Source organism: Cryptomeria japonica, chromosome 9, assembly GCF_030272615.1.
Source record: "Cryptomeria japonica chromosome 9, Sugi_1.0, whole genome shotgun sequence".
Taxonomy (NCBI): Eukaryota; Viridiplantae; Streptophyta; class Pinopsida; order Cupressales; family Cupressaceae; genus Cryptomeria; species Cryptomeria japonica.
The window spans coordinates 328,092,466-328,112,145 of record NC_081413.1 but is presented as its reverse complement, the minus strand read 5'-3'; the positions used below and the strand labels follow the sequence as shown (position 1 = coordinate 328,112,145).

At 39.3% G+C, this 19,680-nt stretch overlaps 1 protein-coding gene across 2 annotated transcripts in view; it reads right to left on the bottom strand.

The window, feature by feature from the left end:
- Positions 1-19,680, bottom strand: part of LOC131029739 (cleavage stimulation factor subunit 50) — a 190,871-nt gene that overhangs the window by 157,574 nt on the left and 13,617 nt on the right. The window contains exon 4 of one of the 2 annotated variants that reach the window (XM_057960378.2): positions 2,073-2,148. In XM_057960378.2, the coding sequence (XP_057816361.1) occupies positions 2,073-2,148 (76 nt within the window). The remainder of the gene's footprint in view (positions 1-2,072; positions 2,149-19,680) is intronic. The other variant, XM_057960379.2, reaches the window with a different exon arrangement.

Genomic DNA, 19,680 nt, shown 5'->3' with positions numbered 1-19,680 from the left:
TCCAATGGGTACATTTCTTCTGAATAGCATGAAAAATGCTCATGATAGGACATGCATTGTATAGTTTATGCTGGGAGGAGATTAGAAATAAGGACATACATGGTGTTAGAAAGTTGAACATCCCAAAACCCATGGCATGTAGTTTGTTAGAGTGAGCTTATTAACAAACAGGTTCCTCGTTGTTTACTCGATGGAATAAGGAAGCTATAGAAATTTTATCAATACATTCTCACAATAATGAATCCACTCATTCACAACTGTATACATGGACTCGGAATTCACAAAACAAAATATTTGGATCAGAGAATTTAGAGAGTCCTTGCTGACAGTATGATATGAAAGTTTCAATAGAAATGATGTGAAATGCTCATGATAAGACATGCATTTTATAGTTTATGTTTGGAGGAGACTGGAAATGAGGGCATATGGGGTGTTAGAGAGCTGAACATCTCAAAACCCAAGGCACCTAGTTTGTTAGAGTGAGCTTATTGACAAACAGGTTGATGGAATAAGGAAGCTATTCAAATTGCATCCCTAAAATCTCATGATAAAGAATGCACTCATTAACAATTGTATACATGTGCTGAGAATTCAGAAAAATTTATTTGGATCAGAGAATTTAGATAATCCTTGTTGACAACAGAAATGAAGTGGAAGTTTCAACAGGAATTACCGACAGTATTTTCATCCTCTGCAGAGATACTTACAGCTGTTCATATCAGTGGTAGATACCGTCATAAAACCAGCACTCTGTGGTCCTAGTGGGAACAGTCTAACCAGTTGTAGCAAATATCAATGGTTCATTTCATTCTATATTTGGTTGAAATCAAAAAAAAAAATGACCAAAATATCTAAACTTTGAGGAAAGTACCATTTGGAAAAGACATTCTTTTGTCTAGGGGGGATCATGCTGACTTGTATTTGGTACAAGTAGCTACCAGTTTTGCTATAACACTTTACTATCATCCCACCATTCTAGAAGCTTTTGCCTCTATTCAATAAAATGTGGACATCTTTCTAAGTATTGAATGCCCCCTGAGTAAGTGGGAAAACTTGGCTACAAGCCCAGATACAAATCTTAAGTGGGCTATCAGCAAATTAGCAGAAAATGATGTCCGGTTGCCTTATTATGAGCAAACAGGTGCCTTTCAAATGCTGACAGATTTTGGGAAAGGTGTGGAAGGTTATCTTCTTAGCTTACATCTCTCCTTCAAGACGCTGGATCCAAACAGACCCTGCATCCAATCCTCTATTGCAGTTGAAAAGATAAACCTTTATTACTAACCAACAGAAGAATGAAAACCTCAGAAGTCAATCAATAGTTCTTCACCAGAATTGAGCATTATACGTGAATAAGTATTAATTTTTGTGGTCTGCATGCCTCTTCAAACAAAGGAGAAATTTAAAACTCATACCTCCCCCATGAATTATTCACAACTCTCCAAAGAATATAATTGAATATCTTCATTAGGTCAATCATTTCATGGATCTAGCACCTCTATTGTCGATGTTTTGTTTCTCCGTAGCTTTTGTCTCCCTGTAATAAAGAGTCTTTTTCCCAGTATCAAGGAAAGAAGTAAATCCTCTAAGAACTTGTGATGACGGATGTAATATTGTAATGACATCCTTTTGACTAAAAATGAAATCACCACATTTTTATTCAAATTCCAACAATTCATGAAATAAATAAATTTAACAAAAATTCTGACTGGGTCAATCTGTCCACATAACAGCCTTAAATAATTTGAATTTTGGTGACTACAACGACCTTTCAACATTTCAGATCTAATAAATGCAATTGGAAAGATCTGCATTTAACAAATGACCCTAATACATGTGAGCTTGGACAATTTGACCCTCCTTTATTAAATCTAGAAAGGATGCCAAGTCAAAACTTCAACTACAAATCATTGAAAACAATTATATTTAACTGTTAATATCCCAATATCCATACAATTTATATACCCAAGTCTTAATCAAGAAGATCCAAATAGATTTGTAGTTTCACTCATGATTCATGCATAAATTTCACCTATACTATTAAACTCAAGATTCTGAATTTAAGTCCATACCTTATGCTCAGAAACACGCCTGGTATCATGCTTAGGGAAGCTTTTGGCTGCACCCTTTGTGTTCTGTACTCCACTACTTCCAAGAGAAACATTTCATGAGTTGCCAGCAAAGAATCCAATTATTTTTATTTAAAAGTATTAGTTGAATCCATAAAAAATATATATATAAGAATAAGTGACACTTATTGAACTCCCACAAATGAACAAGACTTCACCATAGTATTTTTGTCCCAAACAATGTAGAAACTCAAAGAAATACAGATGTCATGGAATGCTGCAGTAAAAGCAAATGACTAGAACAAAAGAAAGAGCAGAAATAGACCACTGCTAACACAACATTGATTATGCTCAAATAATACCTCAGCCTATCAGTGGAAATGAGTACAAGGGATAACATAACAAGTTCAGCAATTGGGGTAACATCAAAACTTGTGATGAGAAAGAATGGAAGAAATTGCATAAATTACAGTCAAAAAGTGCTAGGGTGAATAGGAACCCTAGGTGCTGAAAAAGTTATTACAACTAAAGCTAGATCACTAAAACCACAAGAGCATGTAAACCCATTTTCAGTCGCTTCAACATTGTAGTTAGCTTCTGCTGTCTCGATGACTGTCAACCTTGTATGAGAGGATGTTTGATGTTGGCAATGAGTTCAGCTGATCTTAGGGACTACTATGCCACTTTACAAAGTGAAATCCGTCTTTTGGTGTGTTCTCCAAGATTCTTGGAGAGAGCGTCTATTTATAGTAAGTCACTCAATCAGATCCGATTTTCATTATTCATCATCAGCATCATTCTAGTGCAGTTATTTTTCAATTCCGATGCTTTTCAACAGTTTCTGTAACTCAGGTGTATTATTGGCTTTAATATTATTATTTTATTAAGTTTGATTAATTTTATTAACATTATTTAAAAAGCACCTTAGTGTTATAGCTCATTGGAAAGGGGATAAAGGGTTTTAACTGTTGGACACCTGATAAAATGATTAAGTGCCAAGAATATTAAAATAATGAAATAAATCACTTTTCAAAGATATAAGGCTTATTTAAATTATAAAGTGATTTTATATTGTGTTTTTTGGATAGTTCCCACAAAGATTAGAAAAGCTGATTCAGGGAGCTCATTTGCATTATGCAAATTATTCAATTTTCCTCTGGTGAAACCCTTGTGCTTGTGTGGGATTGAACTTGGTTCATCTCAACCTTCTCGAGGACAGAAACCCTTTCGATAAGATTAGCCATGTTGGTGACAAATCCTCCTTGGTTGATGCAGTGAGATTCATTCAGAGTCTCATCTTGAGCATAAAGGATTGCAGGTTCGAATGAAGATTGCAAGTATGGCCAAAGTTTGACTTGTGGAGTTTGTAGAAGATTTTCAGATAGTCTTGGGGGCACTATTATAGACCGAAGGCAAAGTATTGGAAGAATTCAATCAATTGTTTGGGAGGTATTATAGCTTACAAAGGTATGAGGCGTGGAATTTTCGGTTTAATACCATTGTGAGGCGTGAAAGAATCATAGCAGATAGAAGGTTTTTTGTAGCTGTCAAACACCAATCAAGGACAAAACCCCCAAGGGAAACAAGAAGTAGATGAAGACCAAGGCAAGAAGTTAGTGAAGTCATATGTCTGAAGCAACACATGTAGCAAAAAAGAAGAAAAGTCCATGGTTGGAAAACTTATTTACACTCATGTAGACTTGCATCAACTTGTGTCCTGAAGGAAAACTGATAACGCACTTAAGCCTGGTGTGTCAAGTATAGGCAAGTATTCACAACTTTTTGCCACCAAAACTCAGCAAGTCAAGGGCTCAAACTCATGAGTCTTGACCTTGGATTTGGCTGTGCCCAAAAGTGAAAACAGGGGTATTAAAACATGATTTTTATTGTTTATTCTGTCATTGGATCTTTGACACATGAAAATCAAGCAAAAAGGAGTGATTGATAAGTGATTGGAAGTCAAATTTGAAGATTGAATAGAAATTTTAGTACATTTGGAAAAGGCTTTTTTTCCATTTTTTTTTTGAAATTTCAAATCAAATACTGAAAACCCTGCTGTTGTGCTGCCCAATTTTTTTGTTTGAGCTCCCAACCCTCCATGCTAGTGCTTCATTTTGTTTTATTTTTCTTGTGTTTTTTCCTTTCATTTTTTTTATATCATTTTTACATATTCAAAAACCTGCTGAGATTTTCTATTTTTTTCAATCTACAAAATTGGCATAGGCGGTGGTAGAGGAAAGTAGTAGCAGGAAAGATCCTTCATGGAAGCATGGCATGCCAAACAAGACCAAGGGCATGTTGACCTACAATTTTTGCAAATTTAATATAAGAGTAATCAATACATTGAAATTCCCCCTTGCTTGGATTGTTGACCAGGATGTAAAGTTGTGTCCTCAAGTGCTGGAAGAAGTGGGGTGAGAAATGAATGCCCTGCTTTCCATTTATGAGGAGAGAATTGATAGGGAGAGTGTAATGACCACCCCTGATTTTTTTTGAAATAACACCTCCAAACTCTCTCTAATCACCACCAAATACCTCCAAACTCCTATAACCTCTTCACCCACACTACACGCCACAAATACTATTTTTTCAGACCTCCAAATATTGCCGATCTCAATATCATATTCTTGAATGATGGCTACCCACTTGCCCCTTCGTTCACCAAGCTCATTCTGTACTAGCAGCGTTTTGACGGCTGCATCCGGGACTATGGCATGCACCTTACTTTGCAATATGTAGTGTCGGAATTTCTTGATGGCCTTGACTAGCACATACGCCTTCTTTTCTACATTGGGCTACCTTAACACAGCATCTTTCAGTGGGGTACTCATGAATGCGATGGGGTGCTCCCCTTCTTCACCTTTTCTTTGAGTTAAGATGGCTGCACAGGTATGCTCAAATACGAATGAGTACACATAAAATGGCTTTAAATAATCAGGACTCATCAAAACTAGAGCTTGGACAATGGCTTGTTTGATTTCTTCAAAGGCTTTCTTGGCCAGTGAGGTCCACTCAATCTTAGCATCCTTTTTAAGCATATCATTCAAGGGTCTAACTATCTTTGCAAACCCTATGATAAATTTCCTAACAAAATTAATCTTCCCAAAATATGACTTCAGCTCCTTGCTGGCTAGAAGATCAATCTTCAGAATAGCTTCAATTCTATCGGAGTCAATTGAAATACCCTTCACTGAGATCACATGCCTTAGCAGTTTTCCTTCGATTATCCCAAACATGCATTTCTTTGGGTTTAGAAAAACCGCGAATTGTCGACAACATTGAAATACTTTTCTCAAATCACTCACATGGTCTTCCCTTTTCTTGGAAAACACTGTCAACTCATCCATGTAAATGATTATGCATTTGCCTACCAAGTCCTTGAAGGCGATGTCCATGGCACGCTGAAATGTGGCACCTACATTAATTAACTCGAAGGGCATCCTTTTATATGCGAACACTCCCCACTGGGTAGTGAAAGTTGTTTTCAATCTATCCTCATACTCAGCCATCACTTGGTTGTACCCGGAGTATCCATCAAGGAAGGACATCAGCTGGGACCCATTAACAATCTGCGGTACCTAATCCACCGAAGGCAAAGGATAGTTATCTTTTTTTGAAGCTTTGTTCAAATTACGAAAATCCACTCACAGCCTAATCTCACCATCTTTTTCTGCACCGAGACAAGGTTGGCAACCCATGTGGAGTGTCTGACAAGAAATGTAATGCAGGCATCTAGCAGCTTCTTTACTTCTCGATAAATCAATGGCTCCAGTAAAGCGTTGACTGGTCTCCGCCTCTGCCTAAATGGCTTGGCACTTGAGCAGTATAGCATGAGTGATAATTGAGGTGTCATAGGTTTTTAAATCCTTGCACTCCCATGCTATCACATCCAAGAACTCTCTCATATCCCTGAGAATTCTATCTTTTTCTTGCACTGTGCATACTTTCCCTATCAAGACATTCTTCTCATTCTCCTTGGTGCCTAGATTGACCTTGTTGCACATGCCTCCTTCAGATTCACCGCCCTCGTGGGACTTTAGCTGATCCTAGTCAAATATTCTTTCCAACTGCACCATCCCTCTGGGAATAGTGTTCGTCTTCAAATTGAGAATACCTTCGATATCAATCTTAGCCTATTCTAGTTCTTCTTCATCAATAATTTGTGCAGCAAACACATCTGAACTAGTGATAAAATCCAAAATGTGTTTAACATCTTAAAATACTTGAAAGTTTGTGATGTTATCAAGAACAGACAATGTGAACTCAACAATAAATCTTTCAAGCACTACATTGCTAATGGCTCCAACGAACTTGCAACTTGGGCTATGGAATCAGCTGCCTAATTCTGAGATCTGTATATAGTCTTGATATTGAAAGCATCAAAACTTTCAGTCAAGTCCCATACCCAGTTATAGTAGCAATTCAGTCTTTTGTCGTGGCATGTGTACTATTTTCTAATCTGCTTGACTACTACCTCTGAATCTCCAAAGCAGTGCAACACTCGAGCTCGCTTCTGAATGGCCAACAGCAAACCATGGACAAGAGATTCGTACTATGCTACATTATTTGTGAAATGAAATTGCAGCCTATGGGCAGTCAAATAGGTTTCAACATTCGGGCTTATCTACTCCAATCCAGCCCTAGCTCCTCTTTTCGATTTAGAGCCATCGAATCTCAGGGTACAATCCTGATTCTGGTTTTCAAACGCATGAGGCTGAGTCTCAAGCTTCTGACCTTCTATGCTTTTAGACTGGAGAACTTCTTTCCCTTGAAATGCTAGCGGACCAACAAGTGCTCTTTGGCGTATGAGGGACCTCGATGTATTCGGGTGCCTCTTCTGAACTTGATCTAATGTTGTCTTCCATAGCAAGCATGTTAATTCGGAATGTGCAACATTATGGACTCTACAACAATTAGACAGTAGCAGGTCTTCGATAGGGTCATTACATCTAAGCTACTATCCCTGCTCTGCACACTTGCAAACAAAATTTTTGAAGCTATTAAACAGCCCATTTTCTTCTTTGGATGACAAGTCGTCATCCTCCTCTTTGCACACTTTGGTGCTTTCTAAAAATCCCTCCAAATTGGCAACTGGTTCTAAAAATTGAACCAACAAGACTTCGTTCATTGGGCCCATATTAGGCTTGTAGGTCCCCAAATCAGACTCTAAGAATGAAGTCTCATTTGTCTAATTGTATTATGTGATCATTAGCTTGAGTCTCAGTTCTGACTCAATTCTGATCAGGTTCGATACTCCTCTCCAAGGCCAAGGCAGCCACATGTGGGTAAAACTTGAATGCAGCCATCCATTAAGAACCCGAGTCCAACCCCTGCTCAGCAACATGCCATATGCACCCGGAATGTCCACCACTTGGATGTCAATGTACATTTGCATGTGTGGATCTGCTGCTAGCTGCGTATGAATGTTATTCAATTCCCCCACCACAATCACTTTAGTCTTATCCAGTTGTGTCACTTTCCTATTTGTTTGAGCAGTACATATGGACAATGGCATGACATTGGTTGAGGCTCTTGAATCTATCAAATAGTTAAGTAGATTCTTGTCAACTATTCTCAGTGTCAACAAAAAGAAAGGTGGCTCTAGCTTCTCCATAAATACATTGACTGTGGACTCCACTTGTGTCACATCGCTTTCTGATGCTCCTTTATCCTGAGCCTTTCCTTTGTCCCTCATCTCATTATTATTCCTTACAAGCTCGTCAATTGGAACCTTCTGAGATGGGTGTTCATCCTTCTTCTTTTCTTGGACCTTGGGGGCTTCCTTGAGGCTGCTTAATACTCCCTCTCGAACCTCAGTGACCCTCATCAATTCAGCCAAAGACATGTTGACCTTGATCTTTCTAAATTCTTCCACCACCAGCTGGCTCAGTTTATTTATCTTTGATTTATCAGTGATTTGTTCTACTTGTGTTGGCCTGGTGGATGTTGCTTGGTTTGGGGCAGCAATTGCTTTAGGAGCAGCCATTTCTTTAGGGGTTGAGCCTTGATTTACATACTGTTGTGGTACCTTAGGGTATCCCAAGGTGTTAATCAAGGGAAACTTGAAGGTCCTTTGGAGGGGTGGACGTGGTACACAGACCATTGTTGTTGTTGTTATTGTTGTAGTATCCCCAATTTGCACATTGATACTACTAGAATGCATTTACATCCATAGGCTGGTCTGCATCAGCTACCTTCATTCTCCTCCTAATTTGGGAAAAAGAAGGGAGGAATAAAACTTTCTAGGACCATAGCTGTGTCATATCTAGGAGCGGCAACAATCTCATATCCTGTGGGAAGAGGTGTTGATTGGGCATCGGTGTTCTAAACCTCTCACTGAAATATGTTGGCTGCTACTTGGAATTCATTGCACTGCAACTCTGAGTGCTGATTTGTGCTATGCAGCATGCACTAATTAGACAAAGCAGCCTCTGCCAGAAATACCTTATCAGCTAGTCTATTTTCAACAGCTAGCAGGTTGTCAAGCGGCGTTGGAACTCCACCATTGTTGGGGCAAGTATTCCACATTATGTTTTGCCTCTGGTAATTCTGATAGTGGTTTTGATGCTGATTCCTCTGGGAGTTCTACAGCTGATTATTCTAGTTATGCAGGTACGTTACTTCAGCTAAGAGCTTCTTCATTTGATCTGTCAACTCTTTGATTTCATCTTTCTCCTCCTGCCTTCTAGCGGATGGCTCTGTGTTTTGCAAATACACAGGCTAGCTAGGAGGTGCTTGAGATAAGGGTCCTCCAAGGTGGAGCACCAATTTGTTGGCAGGAGTTGGGAGGTGGTACGCTTGTTGAGGAATGTGGTTCATTACAGGCGTATTATGCGCCAAAGCATAGCCTATCCCATAGATCTCATTAGGCATTGCAGGCGGTCCCATGTGAAGCAAGGGTCCCACTACATTTTGGCCTATGCCTTTACTTATCTCAACAGCCTTGGCATATGCTTCTGTTAAGTTAGCTGGGCCAGGATGAGACTGTCTGACAAACATGGCTATGAGATAGTCTAGAGTTGAGTAGTATATTTCCCTAGCCAAAGCGTCACTAATCACATATGGGTCATGCAATCTATTGTAGGCCTTATGAAATTTGTTATTAAAAGAGTTGATCGACTCATGCTTGTCTTTTCACCTCTATGAACTGTATATACAACTCTGAGAGTGTAATGGGAATACCATACTTGCCTATGAAAGATGTTTTCAGCAGCTCCCAAGAGTCAATGGATGGAGTTGGCAAATGGATGAACCAGTTAAATGCTTCTTCCCCCAAAGAATAGGGAAAGAGCCTACACGCTACGTCTACGTACTCAATCTGTCTGTTACACAATGCGTCCTCCAAAATTTTGACATGCTCCTCGGTTGTTCGATTTGGGTCATTAACTTGAAACTTCGAGCAGAACTTATCAGGATTTTTTGGCCTGTCATGATAATCGGTAAAAATCAGAGGAGACTGGTTGTCAACCAGCCAGGTTGCACCATTCGAAGCAGGTGGGTTTTGATTTTGTGCCATGGTTGAACCGGTGGAACTAGTGTTGTCTAGGCAATATTTAGTTCAACTGTGGGTTGCTGGTTTGAGGGACCTAGTTCACTGGGGTTTGCAACTCTATTATACCGCTTACACCTACAAAACTATAACCCAATAAGGTTTTGTTGTCTGGGAGTTGACCTTAGGACTCTTTCTAGCCTCTCCGGAGAGAAGGAACTAATCCTATCCAACTTGTAGGGCCCTCCTTCTAGCGCCAATTTTGTTGATGGCGAAAATGAAAAGTTGTTGCTTTCGGTCAACACAGAATAGAATGTCGAGTGTATCCTATTCTCTCTTGGATAAGGAAATCCCTAGTGCTATTGAGGCTGATCATGAGAGATAACCTCAAGGCTCATGTTGTCAGGTCTTGACTGGCTAAGGATAACTCAGCAAGGATGTGTTTCACTGGTAAACACAAGGGCACTTACACCTGCTATGAGGATAAACTTTTAAAACAGGTTCTACAGGCAACTTTAAGACTTCACAAGCCTTACATTCATCAGAAATTCAATATTCATGATGTTGTCCTAGATATTTTGTAACAAAATTTTAAAAATAAACAGCAAAAGGAAGGGGAAGAGAGATTAATCTATCCTAGATAGAACAACTTTCAAGTTAGTAGACTTACTTCAAAAACCAAGCCTTGCTTTGCCAGTATTTGACACAACTAAGCAAAGGCCGGTGCAATCTTCAAGGGATTAACACAGATTTTCAAATTGCTAAATGCATACATTGAACTCAAAATATACATAACATTTCAAGACAACATTCAGCAATCAAACTAAGATTTATATATGTTCAGTCTAACCATACATAGGATATAACACTCAGCTAACTCCCAAAGGTATGAACAGAAAACTCTATCATATACCAACTCAAAGAAACCATCCCATATTAAAATGCATAAACAGAAATAAATAAATGGGAAGAAGGAGAACCATGCACTCACATGAAATTCATACATAGACTATTTTTCAAACAGTTTCTGTATTAATTTTGGCAGAATTTCAGCAACAATTCATAATCTTCTTGCAAAACATGGGAGAGAGCAAGCTCCCTTTTATAGATTTTCAAAAACTAGATGAATGGTTGGGATTTAATCCATTTAAAGGACCAGATTCATCTATAAAACATGCCCCCCATACCTAGGAAAGGATGTATTTCACATCCCAACTAATTTTACAACTACCAACCATTAAGTCCCTTCAAAAAGTAAACTACGTGGAGCTCAAGACAGAAAACGATACTTTTTCTTGTTGAGGAAATAACTAACTTTGGGCATTGTGTTTTATCTTTTATTTTAGCCCAAAATAGATATTTCATTTTTACATAAAGAAATCCTTTTCACCATCTAAATACCTTTTCCAAATATCCCTACTTGCTGCCCGCTCTACCCGCACATATTCTTGAAACTTTACCAGGACAAACCTTATCTCTTGTCTGAGAGGCATGGACGTGTTGTCCATTCGACAACTGGTATCCATAACATGAATCTCCACCTTTTTCAAGTGTTACTTCCACTCAGCCTTGTCGGCTTCGTACGAGCACATCACAACACACAACCTACTAGCAATCACCATGTCACCTTTGGTATACGGGGTCCCATCATTCTTCAACTGGCTTTTCCAGAGAAGCATCAGCATGCCAATTTCCATCTTGGGATTTTTATCCCCGATCATAATCTAGAAGCGGGGAACAACTATCTCTGACGAATGCCACGACATCTTCACAAGCCTCCCATCCTCCATCAATGATGTCCAATATGTCACCCTTCAATCTCAGGGCCCGATGCCAATCCTCGATGGTGCTGAATTCATGTGGTTCAATAATCTGTTGGCTCGTGGGGATCTCAAGGAAAGTTCACAATAAGGCATTCATGAGGGGAATTGGATTATCAACCACTTTTTTCAATTCCTCCAGGCTATTTTTGATGGTCTCCATTGATTGCAGATCTCGGTCCATCTCACGTTGCAGGGAAATTATTTCCTTGAGCACCCAGTTTCCTTTCTTAGTTATATCTTCGAACCATTTATGTGTTGCTCTAGCAATGGTCCTTATCTATTCGAACTTAGTTGTTGTCTTCTATGTCAGTGCCACAGGAGGGACATAAGACTCTTCGACTTGCTGCAATGGTCTGAACAAGTGATCAATGTACTTCTCAACCTATTCAACCTAGGCTTTATACATCTCTTTCTCCTCTGTTTCTTTCTTCAATCTTCTAAATATTGCCTCGAAGGAGTCTTGGAATTCCTCACCTTCTTGTTCTTTGGTTGCTCTTCCCATCTCTATTGATAAAATGTGGTAATCAACAAGGGTTACATCCTCGGTTGATTTGTCTGATGGTGGAACAGCAATATGTACAACCCAATTTTGTTGAGCATCCCTAGTTATCCTTGAGTAGGTCCTCAGCTTCTTCTTCTCCTTGACTTGAGGTTGTCCTACTCAAGCAAAAAAGTCCTCAAGACTTGAGGGTGGCCTCACTACTGTTTTCTTTTCTATCCGGGTTTGCAACCATACAGGAGGTGCAGACTAGCTGGAAGTGACCACAATTTCCTTCCCTTGCTCTCCAAAAGCCGCGATTGACCCAATATTCACCCTCTTGCCCACCTATAGATAGAGGTCGGTTCTCATCAACATGTTGCTCCTTTCCTCCAATTGAGGTTTCCCTGACTTCACTTAGTAGTTGTTGATGTCTCTTAGTGTATTGCTGCTCTCCACCTCTGTCTGTGTCCTCTTTGTCATCCGACCCTACAGGCGGGATTTCTCCTTCCTCAATTTGATTTGCAGAATCCTCTAGATCAATAATCTGTATTTCTTGCTGCTAGAGATTCAACTCTTCTAAGTCGGTTGTCTCAACAAAGATTGACTCTGCTTAAAGCATGGGAGGAGTGGGCTAGCGTTCTATGTCAATTGCATCTCCTGCAACAACAAAGTCCTCTCGTGAGGTGGTTGTAGTAGATGGTCGCCTTATCTTCAATTTCTTGCAAGTGGGGGCCTCAGGCGACAAACTCTTCTTTCCTCTTAAACTTCCTGGATACTTTCAGCTCTTTACTAGCCTTTTTCTTCTTTCTTTTCTTCTAAGGCTCTACTTCACTGTCTTTGTTTTCTTCATCTTCTTGCGCCGCAGTAGGTGCTTCTTCACTTTTTGAGGACCGAGACTCAAGACCTCCCATTAGATTATAGGTGAGTTTCACACCCTCACGTGTTAGCTCTTTGGTACGTTGTTGTATCCAAGCGTCAATGAATCTCTTGGGTTCCCCCATTATCACCTCCAAGCTAGTGATAGGATCTTGAGACCAATTAATCAAGGCCGGTGGGCCATCCTCGACAAAGTCATAGGCATGGTGTTGTAAGCAATCCCTGTCATCATCTATCTTGTCGAGAACTCGGGCATATTCAAAGATCCTGATTTGGCACGGGCTTAGTTTGGAACACTCCCTTTTTCGGACCTCGAAGTCATCACTGCAGCTAGCCCAATAATCTTTTATGTTCACCTTATGCCTGTAGTGCCTGTCATAAGCCTTTCGTCCCGACCCTGAAGGATCAAATATTTCCTACTAGGGTGCTCTTGTAAGCCATTTGATGCCAACTCCTCTATTGACTGTTCTGCCTGGGCAGCAGCTTTCGGATATACATCATTGTCCCCAATGGCCATTGGAAACGACACTCCTATGACATTTTCTCTAAGGATTCTCCTTGTTGCATTTGCCTGTCTAGCCATCTCCAGGAGTATTAGTTTATCTATGGGGTACTTAGGGAGTCTGTACGTGAGCCTTCAAATCCAGAAATTCTCAAAAGAATCTGGGAAATTGTATGAACCATGCCCCGTATTGCTTCACCAGAACAATTGCTTGTTTGGACAGCCTTTGCTACAGTCCCTCTTGCATTATCTTGACCATTTGCATGGTGAAAGCATCGTTCACCCTCTCATATTGGCCTACTGCATATGCTACATTGTTTCTCTCCCTTTGGCCTATGTTGTGATTGTGAAGCTGAGAGTAGCATCCGTGACCCTTTATCTGCCTCTCCCCATTTCCGATCTCGCCAAGGCGGATCAGTCCCATAAGTCTGGAATGTTGGGCTAGCATATACACCACATAAGAGGAAAAGGTGAACATCCTCTTCTTTGACAGTAACACCAGCTGCTCATGGATGTTGTCACTAATCATTTGAGACCAATCTAATTGAATATTGCCCCCAAAAACCTCCTCTGCATTGTAGAACATCCACTCCTCGAACAAGTTCAAGTGGGGTAATCCCATGATGTGACTAAGATGGGTGACCATATCCCCATACTCTTTGTTGAACTCACTCCTGTAGGTCTTTTTAAGTATCTTGGAGCTATGGGGCCTCTTCTCCCTGAAACAATTGGCATTCATTTTATTTTTGCATTTAGTCGGGTTTTGGTCATATATTGCTTGGGCTTCATCCATTTGCACGACTATCACATCCTCATGAACAGGAATGCCAAAGACCTTTGTGAGGGCCTCAGGAGTGAAATCGGCTATCACCATTTCATTAACGAGCACCACCCTTTCTGCTAGTTTATAGTGCTTGGCGCACTCCACAATCAATTTGTAGTTTCGGATAGCCTGCGGAAAACCAACAGCTTGTGCTATCCCACTCTACACCATCCTTTGGGCTCTCCAGTTGAATTTGTGCCATAGATCCTATCCTCGAATTGCAAGATGTCGATGTGTCCGAAGTCTGTATCCTCGACATTTTCCCACCTACTCAGAACCTTTGAGTCCTGCGATGCTCCTTAGTACTCGTGCTTCATTTTGTCCAACTTGAAGGGATTCTTGGCTTTAGATGTTTGAGATGTACCTGGTGCTTCGGTTTCCCTGAAAGAGTCAACCACCTTAGGAGGCATCTACCCTGTGGACCAAGACGCAAATTACATGGATTTTTCAATGAATAAAACAGGAGTTAGCTTTGCCAAAGATGACGTTAGCATGTAAACGTCTGCATAATGATGAAAACAATCCGAATTTAAATTGTATAACAGCATAAAAGCAGATTTGAGAATTAAATTGACATGCAATGGTTTTTAGTTTCTATGTACACTCTAGGACTTAAGCAAAATTTCTGAAAATAGAGTTTGATGTGCATTATATCATTTAAGACCAAATTTGAAGAAATCCAAGGAAATTTTTGGAGTTAGCAGGTTTGTTGGAAACAAGCCTTATTTCATCTTTGTGTTGCAAATCCCAAGTTTTGTGTCGGCAAGGTATTTTAAAGTTAAGTTTTCAGCTTGGGTGATTTGTTTGTGTAACCTAGGGTCTATCTTGGGTTGATTTTGAATGAAGATTTCTAAAATATGTGTTGAGACATGGACCAGCTAGGACTCGAACCTAGGACCTTCCATATGCTGTTGGAGTGCTCTACCACTGAGCTACTGGCCCCTCTTGGACCAGTCCATCGTCGGTCCGGGTGTGGCTTATTTCCAACACCAACACCTAGGGTTTATTTAAACCTAGGGTTTGATAGCACGATTTAGTTATCAATTTAAACACAACTTTCTACTTGCCTTGCTAATTCAACAGGAAAAGCATGCCTAGAAGGAATATGTGTACCTTGCTTGCTGATTTTGAAAACGTTTATGTTTCTGCTTGTGCTGATTCCTTCCCTCTTTGAATGTTTTGACCTTCCATGATTCCTGCCAAAAGGGGGGTGCGATCTGCTCATTGTGCATGCACCTTGCAAGTGATTTATCTTTGAATGCCCTCTACGTTTTGAAAGCCTCTTCCTTGTTTTCATTTTGCAACGGTTTAAGGCATGATTTTGTAGTCTTATGCGTTTTGAATGGGGAATCTACCTTTAAAGGCCACGATGAAAGCTTAAGGCTTGCACAAGCCAACTTTGGTAAAGGAGACTTCCAACTTTTCACAAGTTTTAAAATGCCCTTTGATGTTTCTTCAGTGTTTCCATCGACATCTATAAAGGTGAAGGCAAAAACACTTTACTTTGCTTTAAAACGTCTTTAAAACTATAAACTCAGTATTCACCTCGGCAAAAACAAGGGTGAAACATACAACTTTGACTAAAAACGCCAATATTCAATTCATACTTTGAAAGTTGTTTTAAAATGCTTTAATATGGGGCTCCTTTGGGTTTATCTCGGCTTTAGGAGGGGTCGAAAACAAAATACTCTACAATGCTTTCCTTGCTAATAAGACCAATCTTCACTTAGCGTTTTTTTTTTTTTAGGTGCTTTGCTATTTTTTAAAATAAACTCGGGTTATTTTTCGTCTTGGACAAAGTCAAAAACAACACTTCAGCTTCTTGAAATTTTGACCTTTCCTTATTTTAAAATGCGACTTTGATGTTTGTCATGGCTTTAGCAAGGGCAATAACAAGCAAAATGTATATCTCACGCCTTAAAACCCCGAACTTGGATTGCCCTTCTAACTTTTTAAAATGACTTAACACCAAATTCAATGTTTTTATCAGGTTTGGCAAGGGCATTGACAGTCAAAAAAAAACGTAAGGTTTTAAGTTGATGTGCCTGCCCCAAAGAGCTTTAAAACATTGTTCGGGACCTTTTTCGATATATTTATCAATGAAAACAAACGTCGAAATAAAACGTTTATTTCACTTTACTTTTGCCAAACATCGAATCTTCTTTTTGCACCTTTTAAATTCAAGTGACTTAACACTACTTTCGTTGTTTTATCGGCTTTGGCGACAAGACACTTAGTTCCTTTGTTGCAACAAACACCAAGTTTTGAAGTCACTTTCGATGTTTTTAAGTCAAGAGAAGCCGATTTTGCTTACGTTTAAAAAAACTTGGCCTCTTAAAATGCCTCTAGACAAAAATCGGGGTTTCTTTAGGCCATTCAAACATTTTGGCAATAAACAATTTTGTCATTCTGCTTCTTTTTACCAAATTGAAGGTCATGCTTCAGATGTTTCCTCAAAACGCCCCAAGGCAATGACCTAGTTACTACCTTGGTGCTCTGAAGGCTCTTTCCCTATGGTGGCATCCAAACCCCAAGATCATATCTACGGGCACGCTTTGATCTAATTCTTGTCATGCTTTAGAATCAAGCTCTCTCCCTCTCTCTCTTTGTCTCTGCCAAACTAACAAAATTTATTTCAGGACCTCGACGAGGCAAACCAAGGGAAGGAGTTCCCTGTTGGAGACGGGGAGTGTATGCAAGACACAACAGATACCAAAAAAGAGAGCAAAGGAAAGTGGCTAAAGAAACTTCATATCCAAAAGAAGGGAAGATGTAGGAAGAAGAAGAAAGATTTCAAAGAACAATTAAAAAATCCATGAGGTTAGAAGAGGTTTAAGGGATATACCTACAACTCTATTGGAGACAAGAGATGTATTGAAAGCCTTGGTAGATAAAATGTCATGTGGAAATTCAAACCACAATGATCAAAGGAGTGAGGCTTCATCAAACAATGGTGGAAATAATGAAGCAGCCAATAATGTTCCTTCAAAGGTTTCATGGAACATATTCTTGCCAGAAAGTGAACAAGATAGGAATGAACTTGTGAATACTAGTGCCTTCAATCCTAAAACTATTCGAAGATGGCATGCACAGTACCTATCTTTACCAAAGGATATCAAATCAGAGATATCATATGCAAAATACATTGAGTTTGCAAGGAAGAGTGAACCGCAAAAGAAAGGGATATATAAACGCAAGGATCTGAAGCATAAGTTGGGAAAACTTGTAATTGCTTGTTTTGATGAGATTGACAAGATCTTAGCTAGAGCATGGCTACAAAAGATGGAAACTTATTTTATGCTCAACCCTATGATGGAGAGAGATGCAATTCAATTTGCCTCTTTGCATCTCGAAGGGGAAGCATATGAATGGTGGTTTCATGGTCATACCACTCAAGGCCATGATCAAATATATAGTTTTGATGAATTTAGGAAGAGGATTCTTGATAGATTTGAGTTAAGAGATGAAGAAGAATACTTCAGCTTTATGTGATTGGGATTGGAGAAACTTATATGGTTTTGGGTGTTCAATGGCTACATTTGTAAGGGCAGTTCACACAGAACTATCAATCCGTGGAGTTGAGATTTAAATCAGATAGGAAAGAAGTTGTTCTCAGAGGGATCTTGAATGGAGCTCCTAGAGTGGTAACAGCCAAGAGGATGGAGAGGACTTTCTAAAGGGGTCAAGTTGCTTGGGCAGCCACATGTTTAATTCATCCTTCAAGCTCTTCAAATGGGAAAGGTAAATTTCATTTTGAAATTCAAAAAATTCTAGATAAGCATAGTCTAGTTTTCAATGATATACCTCCAATATTACCCCCCGATACAGGATTCCAGCATGTTATAGAGTTAGAACAAGATGCCAAACCTGTTATCACTACACCATATGGACATCCATGGGCATACAAGGAAGAGATTGAGAAGACTATTAAGGAACTCTTAGATATGGGGTTTATTAAACCAAGTTCTAGTCCTTTTGATCATCAGTGGTTCTTGTTAAGAAGAAGGATGGCACTTTGAGGATGTGCATAGATTACAAGGCATTGAATAAGAAGACCATCAAGAATAGATATCCTATTCCAAGAATTGATGAATTCCTTGATGAGTTGCATGGAGCAGTTTACTTTTCCAAGATTGATTTGAGATCGGAATATCACCAAATTCATATGAGACAAAGATGTGAAGAAGACAGCTTTTTGATGTCACTATAGGCATTTTGAATTCTTGGTCAAACATTTTGGGCTCACCAATGCACTAGCAACCTTTCAATCATGCATGAACCATGTATTCAATGAACAGCTCAGAAAGTTTGTTTTGGTATTCTTTGATGATATCTTAATTTACACTAAAACATGGAAGGAACATTTGGAACATTTTGACATTGTTTTGAGAATTTTGGAGCAACAGTCTTTCTATTCTAAGTTGTCCAAATGTGAGTTTGGGTTGACTGAAATTTTGTACTCAGGACATGTCATAAGTTCCAAGGGTGTTCAAGTAGATCAACAAAAGATACAGGAAATTTTAGATTGGCCCCACCAAACAATCTAACACAGTTGAAAGGATTTCTTGGGCTTTGTTGGTATTACAGAAGGTTTGTAAAAGGTTTATCTCAACTTGCTGTTCCATTGACTGATTTGACTAAGAAAGGAGCCTTTGTATGGTTAGAGGAAGCTCAAAAAACATTGACAAATTCAAAGAGGCAATGAGCTCATGCCCAGTGCTTGCAATTCCTGAATTTTCTTTACCATTTGTGGTTGAATGTGATGCATCTGGAAAAAGCATAAGGGCTGTCCTAACTCAAAGGGTCCATCCAATAGCCTATGAGAGTAGAAAATTATGTAATTTGGAGAAGGGATATTCTATTTATGACAAAGATAGCCATTATGCATGCTCTAGAAAAGTTAAGACTATCTTGTTTGTAGCAAGTTTATGGTGAAGACAGATCATAATTATTTGAGGTTCTTTATGAATCAAAAGAACCTAAATGATCGCCGATAAAAAAGGGTAAGCAAGCTGCAATCTTACAATTTTTAAATAGAGTACATGAAAGGCAAGGCAAATGTGGTTGCAGATGCACTTTCTAGGAAACCAATTCTATGTTCATTGTCTACTATTTTAGAAGATTGGAAGGATAGCATTATTTCTGAATATGTTAAGAATTCATTTGCTTCAGATGTCTTGAATGAGAAGATGTAAGATGATAGGTATGCAGTGATAGATGGGCTCATATACTATAAGAAGAGAATCCTTTTAGTACCAGAATCAAAGATCAAGGAGAAGATCATGAGGGCATTTCATGATATTCCCTTGGCTGGTCATCTAGGGTATTACAAGACTTATAAGCAGATTCAAGAAGATTCTCTTCGAAAGGGCTGAAAAAGGATGTGCATAAACACGTTAAGGAGTGTATGACTTGCCAACAAAACAAAGGGGAACAAAATTTTCCTACAAGGTTACTACAACCGCTTCCCCTACAAGAACAAAAATGAAAAAGCATATCTATGGACTTCATCACAGGACTTCCTAAGGTCCAAGGTAAAGATTGCATTTATGTCATGGTGGATAGATTGACCAATTATGCACATTTCTTTTCTATCACATTAGAATTTAAGGCTCTC